The 21668-nt window shown below is 45.5% G+C and overlaps 1 protein-coding gene across 2 annotated transcripts in view; it reads right to left on the reverse strand.

Annotated features, from left to right (window-relative positions):
* LOC147117760 (genetic suppressor element 1-like) overlaps positions 1-21668 on the reverse strand; it is a 193530-nt gene that overhangs the window by 95355 nt on the left and 76507 nt on the right. The window contains exons 1-2 of one of the 2 annotated variants that reach the window (XM_085989009.1): positions 16813-16942; positions 13814-14010 (exon numbers count right to left, since the gene is read on the reverse strand). In XM_085989009.1, the coding sequence (XP_085845135.1) occupies positions 13814-14010; positions 16813-16927 (312 nt within the window). In that variant the 5' untranslated portion in view covers positions 16928-16942. Of the gene's footprint in view, positions 1-13813; positions 14011-16812; positions 16943-21668 lie in introns of those variants that run through there. The other variant, XM_085989008.1, reaches the window with a different exon arrangement.

The raw sequence follows: 21668 nt of genomic DNA on the forward strand, positions 1-21668 counted from the left end.
GGTGAAAATGTAATACGGCGTCATGCTGACCAACTGGTAGAATCGAGTACAAGGGTCGAACCCATGGTTACGGCAGAGACAACCGTGGAAGAAGTTAGTGAACCTGAAACATCTACCTCAGAAGTGAATGTACCTGATGATGATGTCCAATCCATAAGAGACCAACTAGATGAGTCACCCCAGCAACGAGAATCAGAGACCCCTGAAAGGCGTTATCCAACTCAAATCAGGAGGCCTCCTCAGAGACTGAATCTTTGAACTGTTTTGCATGAAGTTGTATATATATATATGTTATTATGTTATGTTAAATGGGGATATAACTGTGTGGTAAACCACTGTTATACCTGTCTGTACGTGTATGTGTATTCCACTAGGTACAGGTCTGGACATGCCTCGGCTGACTCCTCCCACTATTCCAGGTATATAAGTGACTACCTCCCAGTCCCTTAGTATTCTGGACGGGTCGACCACTCGAGACTAGACCTTCATTCTTTAGTTAATAAAAGCCTGGTTGTTACTCGCTTAACCTCAGTCTTTTGAGTAATTGATGGCGCATCAAACTGTTAAGCTAAAAAGGGAGGATTGTGGTGTATGTAACCTGTTCCACCTTAAGAGAACTACCTTAAGAGATGTACTACTTTCTCTTGGCTGCTGTATACTGTAATACTGTAATACCGGTGGTGACCACACCAGTATATAAGTGTTGTGTAGGGATTTGCTGGGCAGTTCAGCCCTGACCTCCGAATAGTAAAGACCTGTTAAAAGTTATTCTTGTTGTCTGTGTCCAGTGATTGATCCTAAACATAACTGGGACACACAGAGTCAACAGAAAGAATATACAGTACATCAAGAAACAGTGACTAGGTGTTGCCAAGCCTGCGTCTTAAAAGTGTGTAGATTGTAGGAGGAAGGGAAGACTGAGCGGATAAAGAATGAGTTAGAGCAGGAGATTGATATGAGTCTTTATTTTGACGCAAGGATACAAGAAGGAGGAGAAGAAAGAATGCAGCAGTAATGATAATATCAGTATTGATAAAATAGAGAGAGAGAGAGAGGCAAGAAAAGTTATAGTGGAAAGAGTTTGGAGGCAAGAGGTATCACTTGGCTCAAGCATCTTGTTGCTTCTGCTATAGTCCTTGTTTACCCATTTTGTTCACTCACTTTCTAATCCTATGTCACCTTCAAGCCCAGCATCTATCCCTGCAAGATGTGTTGGTACATGAACTTTGAGCGATAGTACCAGAATTTTTAAATTTAATCTGACATTTTTTCTTAGATATTAAACTGAAAGATATCATGATTCATTCAGTACTTCAATTCAGATTTTCTGTTCTGCTTATTGAATTCAGTATTTCTCTTCAGTGTATTACATTCAGCAGTTAATTTTATCATTTTAATTATACACTGTGACACTGCTCATAGTAAGACAATGGAGTATTGTGTCCAATTCTGGGCACCACATTTTAGGAAGGACGTGAAGGCTTTGGAGAGGGTATAGAAGAGATTTACTAGAATGGTTCCAGGGATGAGAGATTACAGTTACGTGGATAGACTGGAGAAGCTGGGGTTGTTCTCCTTAGAGCAGAGAAGGCTAAGAGGAGATTTGATAGCGGTGTTTAAAATCATGAAGGATTTAGATAGAGTAAATAAAGAGAAACTCTTTCCAATGGCTGAAGGGTCGATAATGAGAGGGCACAGATTTAAGGTGATTGGCAAATGAACCTGGGGCGACAGGAGGGAAAACTTTTTTTACGCAACGAGTGGTCAGGATTTGGAATGCACTGCCTGATAGGGTGGTGGATACAGGTTCAATAGTAGCCTTCAAAAGGGAATTGGAGAAATAGTTGAAGGAGAAAATATTGCAGGGTTATGGGGAAAGAATCGGGGTGTGGGACTAACTGGATTACTCTTCGAAAGAGCTGGTGCAGCTCGATGGGCTGAATGGCCTCCTTCTGTGCTGTACTAATCTATGATTCTATGAATCTGATGATACTGTTAACAAAAAATAGTGGTTTTGTTTGGCTAGGCTTGGTTTCGTGGCTGTCCCTTTAAATCTAATTACTGTAGTGCCACAATAGGGGCACCCAGTCAGTGCAGGAAAGGGAAACCCAGTGTAGCATCCTGCTGCTCTAAGATGGGAATCCAGAAGCTCGTCAGGCCGAAGCAAAAAGGTAAATCTTGGAAGTCCTCCTTTGATCCAATGCTGGCAGTCCCAGAATGTAATAGTACAGTAATTGATTGCCATTTGATTCCTGCTTGGTGGGGCCTTCACGCTGCCCAGGCAGTACCTACTGCTGGCCAAGCAGAAGCATCGCTGGTGAGATTCCCAGAAATGTCCCCCAAATATGCACCCAAATTGCTGTTGGGTTATAGGGGCATGGGCAAAAAATAAGGTGCGTGCCTCTAGAAGGAGTGGAATTTCTGGGCTTATGTACATGAAAGTTGTATTTAATGGTTTTAATGTCAAAATCAGTTTTTATCAATTCACAAACCAGAATAAAATCCAGGAATGTATGAGGTAAATTGATAAGAACCAACTTTAGTTCCTAAAGGAACAGTTTAACATTAGATTATATCATTGTTAAATTATATGCTTGTTCATTCTTTAACAAATTTGCTTAGTATATTAAACTTAAAATGAGTTTTGATGTAAAGCTCCTAACATTTATGAAAACTGGAGGAAGATCCTGTGGAGCCATAGGATAAATTCCAGTAGGTTAAAAATTATTACCAGGCAGAGTTTGCTGTTCATTATCATTATCCTATGGTCAATTAAAGGGTAATTATTTTGGTGAGGAAAATTTACAGGTTGATAGATGTTTAGAAATTTCTAGCTCTGTAAGAAATAATATTGAAATAACTATCTATCATTCTTTTTATATACTTTTGACATTTTGAAGTGTGATGTATGAATTGTGATGTCAGATGTGTATATAATGGGCCAGAATAATGGTAAGGCTAACGATGCACTCCGTTATTTATGCACAAATCGGACAGCAACTTCAGGCAAATGCAGATGTGCAAGTAAACGCGAAAATCTGGAAGTTCCTGTCTGAGATGTGCTGCTACTCTGTAAACCGCGCAAAGGCAGCATCTCGCCATCCGGCTACCCATTCAAATGTATTGAACGGCGTGAAGTTCCTGTACTTGCATGGTAGATACGGACTAAACTCGCCACAGAAAGTTAGGGCTTGTCCATTTCCAAGTACCCTTTTTAATGGCTCGATAAGTCTTAATTACTGCCAAATAACCTCTCTGGCACTGAAAATTAACTTTTACATGTGTGGAGACTCATTCCTTCAGATTTTAATTATTGTTGGAGATTTTTAAAAAAACACTTAATTTTATTTTTACTTTTTCTGTTTCTTTTTTCTCTCTTAATCCAATCTTTTTTCCCCTCTCTTTGTTTTGCTTTCTGTACCTGATTTGATATGGAATTCTAACTTACACTTCCTGGTTCAGACTCTGCGCTGTGTATTAACAATACTTCAATCTGATTGGTTAAGGAGACACAAAGTTGCTTTCCCTGTTCACACAGGTACCAGATGCCCTGTAGAGGGCGTCGTGCTGTTTAGATCTCTAACTTACAGCAACTTCCAGTGCAAAAGGTCATAGAAATTAAATGTGCAAGGGCAAGTCTAATGAGTGGCTCTCGCCAGCTCCAGTAAATTCTGGCCCAATACAGTATATATATGTGTGTGTGTGTGTACTTCTCTGTATGCACTGGATATTTCAACTTTGAGGGTAGGGATAAGCATCACATCAAACATGTGATTTCTTTAGTTTAGGGTTGACATAAAACCTCTACTGGGATTAAAGTTGGAGTTTTTTTTTAGTTAATGTGCGCACTCTTGAATATCTTGCTTCCAACTGTTTGAATTGTCAGTGCTGGCACTTGTATCTGACAGGTATTCCACTGGGAAAAATTAGAATTCCCTAGATTAGTTGGGACCATAAGTTATAATCCACAGACAACACAAGATGTGGCCAAAGTTCACCTTCTTACTGATTGGGTTTCTAGCTATGAATTTCAAGTAAGAACCAGAGTCTTTGAAATTCACAAGTGGTTCTGGTTGCTGAGTAATCATTCCATAGTGAATGGAATTTTAGACTCATCTAGGAAACAAAAGGTTGTATCTTCAGTTTCCAGTTAACCTGTCTCTTAAAAGTTAGCACACAGCAGGTACACAATGTAATACTCAATATTAGAAAAATGCAGTCAAAGCTACAATTAATGCTTTTGGACCAAACTATAAAGCAATAACGATTAACTAACTGCTTTGCTAAACACCTTTGTTCTGTCCGCAAGTGTGAACCCCGAGTTCCCTGTCAGTTGCCACTTCAATTCCCGTCCCATCTCTGACCTCTCAGTCCTTGCACTTCTACGCTCTTCCAATGAATCTCAATGCAAGCTTGAGGAACAGGACCATATCTTTCTATTAGGTACTATGCAGCCTTTGATATTGATGTTAATAACTTCAGACATTAACTTTAACCACTTTGCCAGCTTTTCCTGTTTCCATTTCAGACCTGCCTAACCCTCACTGCCTCGGCTATTCACACGTTCTCCGTGTCTCTTAAATAACGTTAACTTCTTTCCTTATTTTTCTTCCTAATATCTCATTTTAATATCAATTCAGTCAATCAATCATATCCTATTTTCTATTTAGGCACCCTTAAGTCATTCTACTTCCTCCCTTGTATGTGTTTGTTTTTTTTCCTTCTCCCTTCCCTTTATTCCCTTCCTTTTAAAATGCTGTTCATTTGTTATTTTTTCTAGTTCCGATGAAGGGTTGTACCAGAAACATTAACTTGTCTGTTCTCCCACAGATGCTGACTGACCTGCTGAGTGTCTCCAGCATTTTCTGTAAGTTTTTTTTCAGATTTCCTGCATCTGCAGTTTTTTTTTGCATTCTACGCAAAACAATAATGTTCTGTCTGTCAGTCCTATGATCGTAGACCTCAGTAGATCACAAAACGTTACTGCAAAGCCACGCTCAACCTCATCCTGCTGTGCCACTCATCACATCCCCATCACTCTGCCTCCCCTACCCTACTCCTGCACATCCTTACTCACACCAACTTACCTTGCACTTCCACCCATCCCTCTCTATCTACATTATCACATCCCCATCTCACTAGGCACCCTTCACACTCACCCTCATCCTAGTCCAATCATACCAACTAACAATACACAAGGGTAGGTACTTGTGTGTTTTAGTCAATGTTCATGTGAAGTTTCTGTTAATGTGCTGTCAAACATTGAAATCTTTATTTTCAACACTTTGTGTTCTTGGACAGATTTCTGTACACCTTTGGAAGTGGCTTAGTGAGTTGAAGTGGATGGTGAGACTTAACGGTACCCCCCGCAATGGTCATGAGTGTGAAAGGAATGGCTTGGGCATTGTAGGGATGCTTTATGGTGTAGGTTTGGGGTGGTGCCAACCTGGCGCATCATGTGTCAGCCAGGGTGCGCAGCGTCAAGTGAAGTAAATCTGGCCATGGTGAGGCCATCCCTGACATCCCAGGCAGCAATGTGGTCGGGTGCTGATGCCCTGCGTCCTGTGCAGCATCAGTTGATTGCGGAGAAATTTGGTGTTGTTTGTGCTGCTGCTGGTGTGCCTGGAGCCGCTGGTGTTGGGGCTGATCGTGGTGGGATTCTGAGGACCAAGGTGAGAGAGTTTCAAGGGCACCGATGCTGATGTAATAGATGGCAGGTGAACTTGAGATGACAGAAATGATCTGTTAATGGTGAGAGATATTGTTCCAATGAGGTGACACTGGGTACAGAGTTTACTCTATACACTTGCAACCTGCATAAAGTTCAATCTGCCTTCCGAATGCAGTAAGCAACAGCTTCTGATCTTGGAAAGCGAACAGCTATGAGATGGGAGCTTTTATAGCACATTAGCAGCTGTCAATTAAAGAGATAATTTCATGGTAACACAACTCCCGACCTTCTTACCTGATGTGATCCCCAAGCAGCGTGGACCCCATGGGCGACCTCGTAAAATTTAAAGGTGAGCTCAAAATATTTTTAAGTGGCTCTTAACGAGGTCATAATGACCTAAATTGCCTCCCCCGCCACGGCATGTCGGGTCTGTTCAGTGTTGACAGACCCAACATCTGGGAAAGTTGCATGGCGACGGGTTGTCAGCGCGTTCCCGATCTGTTGTCAAAAAACTTTTTCCCTACCCGACCTGCCACCAAACGTGTCCGCTGACCCCCCTCAAAAAAAATCCCCTGGAGTCTTTTAGATGGGATGTTGAAAGTGAATCCCCGTCCACCTATTGAAGGGGAGTTCTCTGGTGTCCTGGCCAATATTTATTCCTCAACCAACATCACGAAAACAGATTATCTGGTCATTTATTTTATTGCTATTCGTGGAACCTTGCAGTGCCATGTTTCCCTATGTTACAACATGACGACACTTCAAAAGTATGCCATTGGCTGTGAAGCACTTTGGGACAGCTTGGGAATGTGAAAGACGATGGGCTGGATTTTCTCAATGGAGACGTGTTAGAGGCGGGACTGCTGCTTGCCTGGCTTCAGTCCCGCCTCCATCAGCCTCTGGCCAACCAGCGGGATCTTCCCCTGATTGACCTTGTTAAGCCCACCCAGCGGGCTCGGCAGGCCAATTAGGTGGAAGTCAGTGACAGAGCACGTCAACGTATGACGTGTCATCTGTCAAGAATTTTTGAAAGAAGAAATGTCATCATTTGACAGCTCTGTGAAGCTGTCAAACACTCACATTCCGTGTAGTTTGATGAGACCTTGTGTTCAGGACTCATCAAATCTTTCTACTTTGTAGAAATCAGATGACTGTTGGATCGGAGGATCCAACAGCCAGTCTGTGATCTCTACAATAAAGATGTCAGGACTCCGGCTCCACAGCAGCTGAAGGCTGTAGGCAGAAACAAAGGTAAGTGAACATTTTCTAACACTTTACACTCACCTCACATACTTACCACTCCACACTTGCACCCATCACTCACCTCTACACTGCAGTTTCAGACCCCTCCGACTCCCGCAGACATCCTACTCGGCTCCTACACCCTGGCGGCGTTCCCCGAGGTCAGGAAGCCCGCACTTCGGAACGAAAAATGGGGATAATCCTTTTTTCTGCCTGTTAACTACCTGTTAACTGGCAGTTAATAGGCTTTAATCCCTTTCCTGCCTCGAGGAGATGGGACCCGGGGCAGGACGGCTTCCTGCCTCCTGGCAAGAGGGCACAGAGGCGGGTTGGGGGGTGGGTTTGCCACTCGCCCCCAAATTCTGCAACTTTCCCGGCAGTCCCGCCTCCATACCCACCTCCTTGGGACTGAGAAAATCCAGCCCGATATATCAATGCAAGTTCTTTCTTTCTTAATATACAGCTATACGGTAATTAGAAAGTTTGTGAGTTTTGTATGTTCCTTTTATTCCTGCTCTTGTGTATGCCCCATACAAAATCCCGCTCGCACATCACCCCCATCCTCGCTGACTATCATTGGCTCCCCAATTGCCTGCACTAGCTGGGTGCCCCTATTGTGGCACCACTGTAATTGGCCTTTGGAATCTCTTGCAGGTCTATATCTTACTACCCACCTTTGGCCTGTGGTGCATCCCATCTCTCTTCATCCTATCATTAGCAGCAGACCTGCAGCTGTTCGGATCCTATTATTTGGAATTCCTTCTTTCAACCTCTTTGCCTCTCCACCTTCAAAAAACCTTCAAAAACCACCCGCTGCGACCTTGCCGTAACCCTGACCAAAAATCCTTGGTCAGAGGTAGTTTGTAACTGCCGAGGAGCAGAATCCAGGCAGTGCTGCAGTGGGAGCACCGTTCAAGCAGACAAAGATGTAGTGTATGTACCTTTAAGGGGAGAACTACTTTTTACAGCTCCTGTATCCTGTAGTACCAGCAGTGACCACACCTGTATATAAACCCTGAGTAGTGCTCTGTACAGTCAGTTGCAGTTTGAACCTCATTCAGTAAACACCTGTTGATTGTTCCCTGCAGTCTTTGTCTGATGATTGAAGGACACCACATTAAGATACCCGGACTTAACATTGGCGACGAGAAAGATTCAAACCTACCTGACCTCCCAGGGATTCGCTCCTGGAGAACAGTTGAAGGAGGTCGAGTCCAGAAGCACGGGCATCGCAGGGGAGGCTGTCGAGAGCCAGGCTTGGCTTTCCAGCCACGGTGGTCCAGCGAAACGGGCTGGCAACAGGTACTGTGCAGACCCTTCCCAGACAGCGGCGGCTAGAGCCGACCGAACGGCACAGACAGGGCCGAGCAGCGTCGACGGGGGAGAGAGAGACAGGGCGGAGCGCACGGGGCGCAGCCGGTGTTCAAGGGCCGAGCAGCGTCAACGAGAGAGAGCAGAGCGCAGCCGGTGTTCAGGGGCCAAGCAGCGTCAACGGGGGAGAGAGGCGCACAGGAAAACGTGAGGTGCTGCCATTGCCACGAGGACCGCAGAGAACGGCATTGGCAGCAGCGCAGGAGCAGCGCGCGAGGCCCACAGGGCGTCGCCATTTGCCAGGAGGACCGCTGAGAGCGGCGTTGGCAGCAGCGCGGGAGACGCCATTTTAAGCCGCTGCGGGGAAGAAAGGAAAGCGCGGGAGACGCCATTTTAAGCCGCAGCGGGGAAGAAAGGAAAGCGCGGGAGACGCCATTTTAAGCCAGTCTAACCACACCCAAAAATGCCGAAGAGTGGCAGTATCACAGCGTTCGACAATGAAGTCGAAGATTGGACGACATATGTCGAACGCATAGAAGTATACTGCAAGGCGAATTAAGTGCCAGATGACAAGAAAGCGCTGGTATTCTTGAATTCAATGGGTGCAAAAACGTATGGCTTACTACGAAACCTAGTAACCCCAGAGAAGCCAGTAGAAAAGGGTTTTGAAAACATAGTGTCAATCCTACAGGACCACTTAAACCCCACACCGCTGCTGATAGCAGAAAGATTTAAGTTTCACAAAAGGAACCAGCATAAAGATGAAAGTAATGCTGAGTATTTAATGGAACTGCGCAAGCTATCGAAACACTGCCAGTTTGGAACGGGACTAGCAGATACTTTAAGGGACAAGTTTGTGTGTGGGCTTCAAAGTGAAGGAACCCAGAAACGGCTTCTATCAGAAAAGGATCTTACGCTGGACAAGGCTTTCAGCATTGCAGTATCACACGAAGCAGCCGCCCAGGGTGCTGCAGAGATACAACGGAGACCGCAAGAATATGGCACAAATGAAATGTCATACGGAACAGTGAAGTGCTATCGCTGCGGCAAAACAACACACGACCATAATGATTGCTGGTTCAAGGACAAAGTGTGCAGACAGTGTGGAAAAGTAGAACACATAGCAAGAGTCTGCAGGCCGGGAAAGAAAACCAGCAGCAAGAAATCTCCACAGGAGAAGTACAAGAAGGTACATAAGGTGACGGAGAGTAGTTCAGACGAACAGAAGAGTGATACAGACTACGGAAGCAAGGAGCTGGGTTGTCTGAAACTACATAATGTGATCAAAATGGAGGATCACCAAACTATCTGGGTCACGCTCAAGATAGCAGGAGTCCAAGTGAAAATGGAATTGGACACAGGATCAGCCCTAACTCATAAACCGAAGGGACTACAAGCGGCTATTCTCACATATACCCTTGAGAGATACAAAGATTGTCTTGAAGATGTACACGGGGCAAAAAGTCTACCCCAAAGGAAAAATAAGGGTGAACGTTATATATAATGGCAAGGAAACACCAAAAATGGACCTATATGTATTGCCAGATGGAGGACCACCACTACTAGGACGTGAATGGATCCGGAAGATACAGCTAGATTGGCATTCCATACAAGCACTGACTGTAGATGCCAAAAAGGATGACGACGTCACACCTGGACGACTGTCAAAAATGCTAACTGATGCACAAGAAGTGTTCCAGCAGGGACTCGGAACACTAAAAGGCATAACAGCGACGATCAAAATAGAGGAAAATGCAAGCCCAAAGTTTTTTAAGGCCAGACCGGTACCTTACGCGATCCGCCCAGCCGTCGAAGCAGAGCTGGAAGGTTTGGAACGTTCAGGAGTACTGTCCAAAGTGGACTGGAGCGAGTGGGCTACACCCATCATTCCTGTAAAGAAGAGGTCGTTGAGTAATACGCCTGGGGAACCAAAGAAGGTTCGCATCTGTGGGGACTTTAAGGTGACAGTGAACCCAGTCCTTCACACTGTACAATATCCGCTTCCGCAGATTGAAGATATTTTCGCCTCGCTATCTGGAGGGAAACGCTTCACTAAGATTGATCTAGCCCAGGCGTACCTGCAAATGGAGGTTGAAGAAGCCTCGAAACAGTACCTCACGATCAACACTCATAAAGGTCTCTACCAATACAACCGGCTGGTGTTCGGGGTAGCATCAGCTCCGGCTATTTGGCAAAGGGCAATGGAACAAGTCCTGCAAGGGATTCCAGGGACCCAGTGTTATTTGGACGACATCCTGGTCACGGGCGAAAATGACAGTGATCACCTCGCCAACCTGGAGCAGGTGCTCACTAGATTGAAGGAATATGGGCTCCGAGCTAATCGCCACAAATGCGAGTTTTTCCAGGAGCAGATCTCGTATTGTGGCCACATTATTGATAAAGAGGGGTTACATAAGTCCCCTGAAAAGATTGAGGCAGTAGTCAAGGCTCCAGCACCGGAAAATGTGTCACAACTGAGGTCGTTCCTCGGGCTGGTGAACTACTACCATAAGTTCTTGCCGAATTTGTCTACCGTACTACACCCACTGAACACCCTACTGCAAACGGGGGTACCATGGAAGTGGAGTGACGAATGTAAACAAGCTTTCCAGAAGTGCAAAGCATTGATCACATCGAAAGAGGTGTTGGCTCATTTCAACCCAGCACTACCAATTCGGTTGGCGTGTGATGCATCACCCTATGGCATTGGAGTGGTGCTGTCACACAAATTCCCGGACGGCTCGGAGAGGCCAGTAGCCTTTGCGTTTCGGTCACTAACCTCAGCCGAGCGTAACTACGCCCAGATTGACAGGGAGGCCCTCAGCCTAGTGTGGGGAGTGAAAAAGTTCAATCACTATCTGCACGGACAGAAGTTCACCTTGCTGACTGACCACCAACCACTTGTCTCCATCTTTAATCCAAAGAAGGGCGTTCCGGTGATGACTGCGCAACGGCTACAAAGATGGTCCCTTTTTCTAGGGGCGCACCAATATGATATCGACTATTAGGGCACGAGCAGCATGGAAACACTGATGGGCTATCACACCTGCCACTGCCTACTGCGGAGGAAGCACCAGCAGTGGATCCTGTCGAAATATTTCATTCGACTATAATTGAATGCTTGCCAGTAACTAACGCTGGTATCGAGAAGGAGACCCGAAATGACCCGACACTGTCTCGGGTATATGATTTGACGGTGAAGGAATGGCCAGCACATGGCGACTCACTGTTGCCAGCATTCTCATCCAGAAGAGAACAGCTGTCAGTATGCCAGGGGACCTTGATGTGTGGATCCCGAGTGGTAATTCCACCCAAGTTAAGGGAGAGAGTGCTCAATGAGCTTCACGAAGGTCATCTGGGAGGGGTGAAAATGAAAAGCCTTGCTAGGGCTTATGTGTGGTGGCCGGGGATCGATCAGCAAATCGAGGACCTGACAAAGAGCTGCTCAGGATGCCAGAAGGTCCAAAATGCACCACCACATGCCCCGCTACACCCATGGGAGTGGCCCTCATCTCCATGGCAACGGGTGCATATTGATTTTGCTGGTCCATTCATGGACTCAATGTTTTTAATAGCCGTGGATGCGCACTCGAAATGGCCTGAGGTCATCAAAATGTCCTCCACCACCACGGAGAAAACTATTGCAGTCATACGGACCATTTTTGCCAGGAACGGCTTGCCAGAGCAGATTTGCTCTGATAACGGACCACAGTTTGTGTCCGAAGAGTTTCGAAGATTTATGAAAAGGAATGGGGTAAGGCATTACACATCCGCCCCGTATCATCCAGCCACAAATGGATTGGCTGAGAGGTTCGTACAAACCTTTAAAAAAGCAGTAAAGGCCATGTGCGATGACGACATTCCACTGCAGCATAAGGTGGACAATTTCCTGTTAGCCTACAGAAATGCGACACATGCAGTCACCAACCAGGCCCCGGCCATGATGTTCTTTAACCGAAGGTTGAGATCTCATCTGGATTTGCTCAGACCAAATGTACGAAGAGATGTAGAGAATAAGCAATTCCAGCACATCAATGAGAAGCCGACAAGGAGCTTCAATGTAGGGCAACCAGTCTTGGCCCGCGACTACCGAACAGAGAAATGGCAACCAGGAACAATATGCACACGGCAGGGGCCACTAATGTACACAGTGGATGTTGGGGAGAACATTGTGAGACGCCATGCTGACCAGATCCTAGAGTCACAGGAACGAGTCAACCCCATGTCTCGGCCATACGTACCTGGTGAGGAACCCGACGTACAGGTCGCATCTACCTCAGAAACAATAGCATTGGAAGCTGATGAATCAACTGACGACAGGGTGTTAGAATCGCCTCCGCACCAAGAGCGAGACACTCGGGAAAGGCGTTATCCAGAAAGAATCAGGAAGCCTCCCCAAAGACTGAATTTATAAATGGACTATTTCCAGTTAATGTTGCATGTTAAAAGTGTTAATTGTAATTAGTTTGAGATTTAATTGTTAAATGAGTGTTATGGTACTGGTGATCTAAAAGGGGAGGAATTGTAGTGTATGTACCTTTAAGGGGAGAACTACTTTTTACAGCTCCTGTATCCTGTAGTACCGGCAGTGACCACACCTGTATATAAACCCTGAGTAGTGCTCTGTACAGTCAGTTGCAGTTTGAACCTCATTCAGTAAACACCTGTTGATCGTTCCCTGCAGTCTTTGTCTGATTATTGAAGGACACCACATTAAGATACCCGGATTTAACAAAAGAGACATCCACCGATTTAAAGGGGGCAGAAGAGCCCCAAACAGGAAACAACTTTTTTTTAGGCCTCAGTCGAAACCAAGGCCTAGAAAGGTAAGTCTTTGCAACTCACATAGAAGGACAGGATGCCACTACTAGGCCCCCTCCCAGATGAAAATCCCACCCATAAAGTTTAAATCAAGGTTTCCATTAATTTGCGTATATCTGAAATTTGCGAAACGAGCAGATTTTTGTGTTCTGATTTAGGATTTATTTGTGAATGAGGCAACAGTGCTGAAAGCAACCCTTTCCAAACCTCCAGGCCCATGAAATTTACATGGAACAAACCAACAATTAAGAAATACAAGTACTAGTAGGGATGAGTTACCTGGGACAAGGGCTGAATTGTCAGGGCATGGGCACTGCATGTGGCCAGAGGGTCATAGGTTGGACAACTCTGGCCAAGTAGTTTCTGAGCCCAGAATTTTCTGCCCATCAAAATTAAAGACAAAAATTCACCTCCATAAAGCTTAATTTTAACTTAAACGTAGACAGCTTTACTTTCAAGAATATGCCAGTAATCAAAGCCTAGCAATCACCAAAAGTGGTGTCATTGTACGAACGCTTGATGCTTGCACACCAAATTAACGGAGGCATTAACCCATTTATTTTACTATGTTAAAATAGCTAAAAGGGGAATTCAATACAAACACTTTACATGTTCATACAACACATCACTCAATGTAATCTCCTGGCTTAAATAGCACATCGCAATATTGTGATATAAATTCCTAAACACTGTATCATAGAACAAAGATAATTTGAGACCCCTAAGCACCATTGCATGCAACAGTTTTATCAGGTTTCTTTTTCTTACCTGTCTGCCGTCACCTCTCCAAAGTCCATTGACTGTTTGTGTTGGAGCAATGGTAACTACAGGTGGAGTATTTGCCACTCTCTGGCTCCCAGGTGGAACTATTATGGTTCCTGGAGCCCGTTTGGGTGTGCCAGCAGGAGAACTGTGATTGGCAACTGGCGACGATATAGGAGAGCGTTCACTGCTATGGGCAGATCCTGAAAATATAAAGAGTAAAATTGAACAAGACAGTATTATATGGTTCCTATTAATCACCACTGTACTAATTAGATAAACACCCTTCCCCTCATCCCACACTCAATACAGTGTTCAATACTCAAAGAAAAGACATCTATTTTTCTTCTTGATGATTAAAGAAAGCATAATTATCTAATATATCATAATCTCCTACCTAACCCATTCACCATATTCAAATTAGGCTCCAGAGACCTACTGCCAAGGGGTCCCAGGGGTCAGTGAGGTCATTAGTTATCTGTCTGTCTGGGGCCAGGTATGCTGTACGCTGCAAGCACAGTGTCTCAGGAATGGTGTGCTCTATTGGACGAATTCACTGATCCTGCGCCCCCAGCGGGGGAACTGCACTCGAGAGGAGTCTGGGTCAGCGAATCAGGCCTACAGTATTCCAGCTCTGGAGTCTGGGTCTGAGAATCAAGCCGACAGTATTCCAGCTCTGGAGTCTGGGTCGGAGAGTCAGGCCTACAGTATTCCAGCTCTGGAGTCTGGGTTGGAGAGTCAGGCCTACAGTATTCCAGCTCTGGAGTCTGGGTCGGAGAGTCAGGCCGACAGTATTCCAGCTCTGGAGTCTGTGTCGGAGAGTCAGGCCGACAGTATTCCAGCTCTGGAGTCTGGGTCGGAGAGTCAGGCCCACAGTATTCCAGCTCTGGAGTCTGGGTCGGAGAGTCAGGCCGACAGTATTCCAGCTCTGGAGTCTGGGTCGGAGAATCAAGCCGACAGTATTCCAGCTCTGGAGTCTGGGTCGGAGAGTCAGGCCGACAGTATTCCAGCTCTGGAGTCTGGGTCGGAGAATCAGGCCCACAGTATTCCAGCTCTGGAGGCTGTGTCGGAGAGTCAGGCCTACAGTATTCCAGCTTTGGAGTCTGGGTCGGAGAGTCAGGCCCACAGTATTCCAGCTCTGGAGGCTGTGTTGGAGAATCAGGCCCACAGTATTCCAGCTCTGGAGGCTGTGTCGGAGAATCAGGCCTACAGTATTCCAGCTCTGGAGTCTGGGTCGGAGAATCAGGCCTACAGTATTCCAGCTCTGGAGTCTGGGTCTGAGAATCAGGCCGACGGTATTCCAGCTCTGGAGGCTGTGTCGGAGAGTCAGGCCGACAGTATTCCAGCTCTGGAGTCTGGGTCGGAGAGTCAGGCCTACAGTATTCCAGCTCTGGAGGCTGTGTCGGAGAGTCAGGCCCACAGTATTCCAGCTCTGGAGTCTGGGTCGGAGAGTCAGGCTGACAGTATTCCAGCTCTGGAGGCTGTGTCGGAGAATCAAGCCGACAGTATTCCAGCTCTGGAGTCTGGGTCGGAGAATCAGGCCCACAGTATTCCAGCTCTGGAGTCTGGGTCGGAGAATCAGGCCCACAGTATTCCAGCTCTGGAGTCTGGGTCGGAGAATCAGGCCCACAGTATTCCAGCTCTGGAGTCTGGGTCGGAGAGTCAGGCCGACAGTATTCCAGCTCTGGAGTCTGGGTCGGAGAGTCAGGCCGACAGTATTCCAGCTCTGGAGGCTGTGTCGGAGAATCAAGCCGACAGTATTCCAGCTCTGGAGTCTGGGTCGGAGAATCAAGCCGACAGTATTCCAGCTCTGGAGTCTGGGTCGGAGAATCGTCCCTACAGTATTCCAGCTCTGTCTCCAACCCACACTTTCTTGGAGAGCGGCTCCCAGCTGCGATTGCACAGCCCGTGAATTTACCCTTAACTTCTTCAACAAGTTATGCTCCATATATTTCTCATCCTGCTCTTCCATTTGCTGACAGAGTAAACATATATGTTAACAGTAATAATAAATAAGACATGAATACAATATTCAGTGTACTTAATTTATTTTTATTTCAGTGAGAGTACATGTAGGCTGTGTGAATATCATCATTGGGAATTGCGTCTGTGCTAACTACTTGTGCTACTTATACTGTAGCACTGTGCTGTGCTTGTGTTTTTCTTTTAATGGGAGGAGTAGATTGCTAAGTGGCTTACTAAGAGCTACTGAAGACCTGCTTATGATTCCCCAGTCTGTGTGGCTTGAAGTAATAAGAACCCAGATGGTCCTGCTGGTGAGCCAGAAATACCCTGTCCTATTCTGGCTATAGCATCTGAACGCTTGCTGCACATTCTCCTTTCTCTTTCCCAGAAGTAAGTCCTGGCAAGGGGCTTGAGGTGGCCTCAGAGCCACCAGCCTGTTCCTGCGATTCAATACACATGCCACTAATGGTGGCCAAATCCTTAGTTGACCTATAGGCCTGTGTGAACATAGACCAATCCACCTCAATAAGGCTTGTGAATCACTCATTCATGGTTAGCTAAATTCCGTTTCGAAAACTTGGTGAAGCTGACAGTTAGCAAGTCATGGGGAATGGACCTCAATGTTACCAAGAGCATTCCTGAGAGACACTGCTGCTGTGTTTTCATCCTGCACGCCTAATGTCCTCCCTGCACGTTGTTCAATGGGAGTGTGCAGGACAGATAACTCTTCTCTACTGGTGATGAACCGAGTGGCAGAATCTACAACTCTTTTCACCCTAGCTTGCAACTTCCTGACAGAAGCTAAGCAAGTGACTTGCTTAGCTGCTCTTGTTAATATTGTAACTTCTGGGTCATAGGTAGCCATGCGAAGAGGTAATCAAGAACCGACTCAGCAGGACACGTGGCCATGCTTAACCTTCTCTCAGTGGGGGCTGCCCTTTGGCATCCATCTCCTTTGTCCCTTCTTCGCTTACAATCAGTGACTCCCCCTTAAACTCACTATTACCTTCCAAAATGTGTGTGACTAGGATGCTACCTACTTTGGGTTATGCAGTGTGTTATGAAAGAAGTTTTAGTCCTTAAGAACCAGGTTGACCTTGAGAGTCTTCTTTCTTGCTTCTTCCTAAGTATTTTGTTATTACAATAACAGGACATGCTACATTTGAATGAGGGACAGAAACATTGGTTTTAGCACGATTCAAGTGCCAATCATTGATGCAATGAATGGATGTAATTAACAAAGCACAAGACCTAAATGTTGGACTCTGACAAACTTCTGCTTCATCAATGTACTTTCCATCGCCCAATGACTCAAACATGGCAGAGTCATGAGTTTCACACAAAGTCAGTATTTTGGGGCCCCCGTGGGTGTGTCAGCATTTGCTGACAAAGATCAGTGCAGATTGTGCCACTCTCCTCCTAGTCTCACTCCTACACAAGTCTGGCTACTATTGCATTGGACTGGGTCCCATGTTCCACCCTCTTCTCAGTGCCGCACCCAATGCTAATGACAGGGATTATGTCATCTGCATACTGTAGGTGGGAGCTGTCATGCAGGAGTTCATGCGTACAGTATACAGAGGCCACAATTTGGGTGGAAACTCCTGCCTTCAATGCACAAAGAGGTAATTGAATTCCAAAAAAACTTGGCACGTCGTATTGAGTATGAATGAGCAAGCCTTAGATTTCTCACAGCCCATGCAAGCTCCAACAATCCAAGTTCAGCACGTGATTGTCCATTTTGAATCTGAATTTAAACTTTGACAAACAAAGGAAAGAATTCCAGGTGACAACACTTGAGAAACTGCCACTGACATAAGAAGTGATCTAAAAAGCTTTGTGCCTGAAATTCCGCTCTGGAACTGGGGCAGAGCTCTGGAAAATGGGGAGAAACCAAGATGTGCTTGGATTCCGCCTGGTTTTCTCAGCGCCAGCCATTTTCTGGTAGGGCAGACCTTCCACCTGCCTCCTCTACATCATGGAGACGTGTCAGGGAAGTGCCCCGGCTACCCCACGAACTCTACCCTTTACGTCATTAAGAGGTCTCAATGAAACTTATGAGAGTTGTGCTGGGGTAAGTCCTGCTGAGGTCCCAGATTTTGCCAGAAGGAGCTTTGCCTGTTATAATATTGATCTCCCAAAGGAGATCAATTGCCTTACTATACCAGACATATGGTCCCTGTTGGAGCTGAAAATCCCTTGCAGCCATTTTTTCCTTAGGCTCAGGCAGCACCTCCAGATAACCCTAGTGGTGTGCTGCTCCCTCTTCCTGCCAGCGGATTGGGGTGTGCACCACTGACGCACTCTTACAAGAGTGCGAGTGAAATGCACTCGCCCTGAACATGCTTATGATCACCTCCCCAAGATTTGGGACAGAGCCGGCATCCATGGCTACAGTCGGCTGGGAGTCCCGCTTTCTATTCTTCCAGCGAAGGGGTAGGGACCCCAGTATTTCAGCCCGTTTGTCACTGGCATTTTCTAAAGTAATGGTTACATTTATTAAGAAAGAGTACTCATCTTTGACCCCACCCCTGCAACATTTCAGGTTCATAAGATCAAAGAGCAATTTATTAATTTTTCCTGGGTTGGGGGTCATTAAGTATTCATAGCAGGATTCCAGTGGACTTGCAAGCGGGAGCCAGTGGCCCGGAGGAAAATCCTGGCAGTGCTGCAGCGGAACTTTCATTGTAACACCAGAACAGGAGGGAGGCCATCTTAAAGGGGCATTGGAGTCCGAAGACAACAAGCAGATCTTTTACTGGAGCCCTTGACTGAGACCCACTAGGTAAGGGATCCGAGCGAAATGGAGGCCTAAGAGCTTGCTACTTGGCCATTTCCTTCCACTGGAAAACTTTGGGACCTGGCAGTCCTGGAGTGCAGCAATAAGATGGGCCAACTAGAGTGAAGTTGGCTCGAAACCCAGGCCCTGCCTACCTACCGGTATTTGCATGCGTCAGGCAGGGAAGGGACGGTCAGTGGCAGGTGTGGGAAATTAAAGTCAGGGTGGGGAGGCAGCAATAGGCCTTGTTGACTGTTGTTACCAGAATAAAATTAAACCAATAGGATTTTTCAGATGTTATCATTCTGGACTGTCCAGCCTAATGGGTATGGCATTACAGTAGAAAATCAAGAAGACAGCTGGCTAGGGATCTTAGGAACATATAATGGCGTCTCATCAGCTTGGTTTAAGGGTTTGATGGAGTAATTGTGCAAATCACCATCGTCAACAATGAATGGCCAAATGCAATTAAAGAGAAAAACAGAAACTCTCAATATAGCACTGAAGTTCTGGTTGTTGTTAAGTTGTCTGTCACTATCACTTTGCCTGTTCTTTGCTGATAATTATTTATAATTTTTCCACAATTGCTATGTAAGCGCATCTTTTTATGTGCACTCCAGTCACAGAATGAAATGCAGATGTGAAATATTATTAACATGCAGAAAAATAAGACAGCATGGAAACAGAAATATAGGATAATGTTGTCCAGAAGGCATTTTGTTCAAGGCTAAAGGTACTGTAGAGTTAAATACATCTCCGGAGACCCAATCAGACTCATTCCAGGAACAACTCAATGCAGGTTAACTCTCCTGGAGCCTTTTCAAGGTTCAGAACTGAAAATAAAAATGGGCTGCTGGGAGTTTCATGGTAATCAGAATGAAAACAGATCTCATGGCACAACTGTTTCAATTCAGCAGCTGGCTCTGAATGAATCATAGGATCGTACAGCACAGAAGGAGGCCATTCGGCCCATCGTGCCTGTGCCGCCTCTTTGAAAGAGCGATCCAATTAGTCCCACTCCACTGCTCATTCCCCATAGCCCTGCAAATGTTTCCTTTTCAAGTATATACCCCGTTGCCTTTTGAAAGTTACTATTGAATCTGCTCCCACCACTCTTTTAGTCAGTGCATTCCAGGTCATAACAACTCGCTGTGTAAAAAGAATTCTCCTTATCTCCACTCTGGTTCTTTTGCAAGGTGCCTACATTTCAGGTCCCCTCCCAGAAAGAGATATAAAGGTCTCGTGTACCTGAAATAATGGCCCAGAAATTCGGGTCTCCACGGGTGAGTACGCACGGGGTACTCACCCGTAGGCCCAATGGAAGTGCCGGTTTCCTACATGCACTGCGCATGCGTGGGAAACCGGCACTTCCGGTCCTCTGAACGAAGGGGTTCAGAGGTCGAACACGTGCGCAGGAGAGGCAGCACGTGCACATCGAACTTCGGTCTTTTTTACAGGTTTTCCCGGGAACGTAAGCCTGCAGAATTTAGAAATGTAAAAAGCAGGCATAAGGCCTGCTTTTTACAAGGTAAGTGGTGAATTAATTAAAATTAAAACATTTTTTTCCACAGATTTCTTATTTTTAAATACTTTAAAGCAAGGTAAGTTTATTTTTAGCCCCGTTAGAAAATAAAATTATTTTTTCAAAAATTTAAATTATTGTTTAAAATAGTTATTTCATGTAATTTATAGTTTATTTAAAAAATGTGATTTAAAAAAAAATGTATTTGAAGATTTAGTGCTATTTTGGGGCCATAGTATTTATAAGTCTTGACAGCACTTCCTGTCAAACTTATGAATGAAGCATTCCCTGCTCCGATTGGCTCCCCATGGCCCACGTGATCCCAGGGGACGCATCGAACTAACTGCGCCCCTGGGATACGCAAGCACTGCGCGCCGGCAGTTGGACCAGGCCCCGGATCGGAATTCCACGGGGGCCCACAGCTCAACGGCCGGTGCGCAAGGTAAGTGCAGGTCGGGGGCTTGCACCCGCGGGAAGCCCCCAACCTGAATTTCTGGGCCAATATAAAAGAATAGTGGCAATTCAGCCCACTTATTGGTTAGGAATCCACAGTGTGGGGTTTGCTCTGATGAGTGCTCCTACATATATGATTTTGTGCTATGTAGTATACACTTGATGGTTGACAGTTAAGTGCGTAGCTGGTAGGGCAGCAAAAAGGCCAGTGAGAGCAGCAAAAATGCAGCGGGTCACAACAAGATGGGCAAGGGTGACAACAAAGTGGATGTGTTCAGTAACAGAGTGGTAGGGGGGTGGTGGTGATGGTTGGTAGCATCACGACTGCCAGGTTCACAGCTGCAAGAGAGAAGGCGGTACACAGTGCAATGAGCCATTCACTGTACACTACAATCAAAACCTGAAGAAAAATCAGTTTAAAATATAAATGCATTAAGAAATAGTAATGGGCTCAATTTTCCATCAATCAACTATGTTTAGCTTAGCCTCAATCAGACCTGCAACTTTAACATCAAAAAAGGAAATACCCTGTACAATTTCAAAAATAAAAACGTCACTTTACCTCAACCATTTAGCAAGAAATTATTTGCCTACTTTATTAAGATCTTTTCAGAGAGTATCACCTTCTGTTTGTTTGATCCAACCAGCAGCCCCATGGTTATCTGTGGTCCGACATTCTGAGGCCTTCACTAGGCCCACAACGGAACCTACGCCTGCTCTCAGTGGGCCTTTTGGAGGTGCCATCGGTGGAATTTCCTGGGGACTCCCCCAGTCATGTTCTTTGGTGGAACATATAAATAGCTAATGTCTGATTCACTGTGAGCAATGTCACAGAAGATCTGATAGTTTGATAAAAAAACAATTTGGTCTACATTTGCCATAAAGCACCAGTGAATTTAAGATACCAATCTAATTTTTGTTTCTCAAAAATTGACATATGTCAACTTGTGCGATTATTTTTGCAAGCCTTGGCTAAAAGCCCTCAGGTGGTTTATTATATTCGAATCTACAGCTGCTATAAGAATATTTACTTTCTGTAATTTGTTAATGCCAATAAGGGCATTGCACAGCTAAAAAAATTGGTTTTGGTTGGCGACACAATACTAAGTTTAGATGGGCTGAATGAATAGTAAGTTTTACAT

Source organism: Somniosus microcephalus, chromosome 5 (genome assembly GCF_052327205.1).
Source record: "Somniosus microcephalus isolate GS21.2 chromosome 5, FLI_Smic_1.0, whole genome shotgun sequence".
NCBI classification, from domain to species: Eukaryota; Metazoa; Chordata; class Chondrichthyes; order Squaliformes; family Somniosidae; genus Somniosus; species Somniosus microcephalus.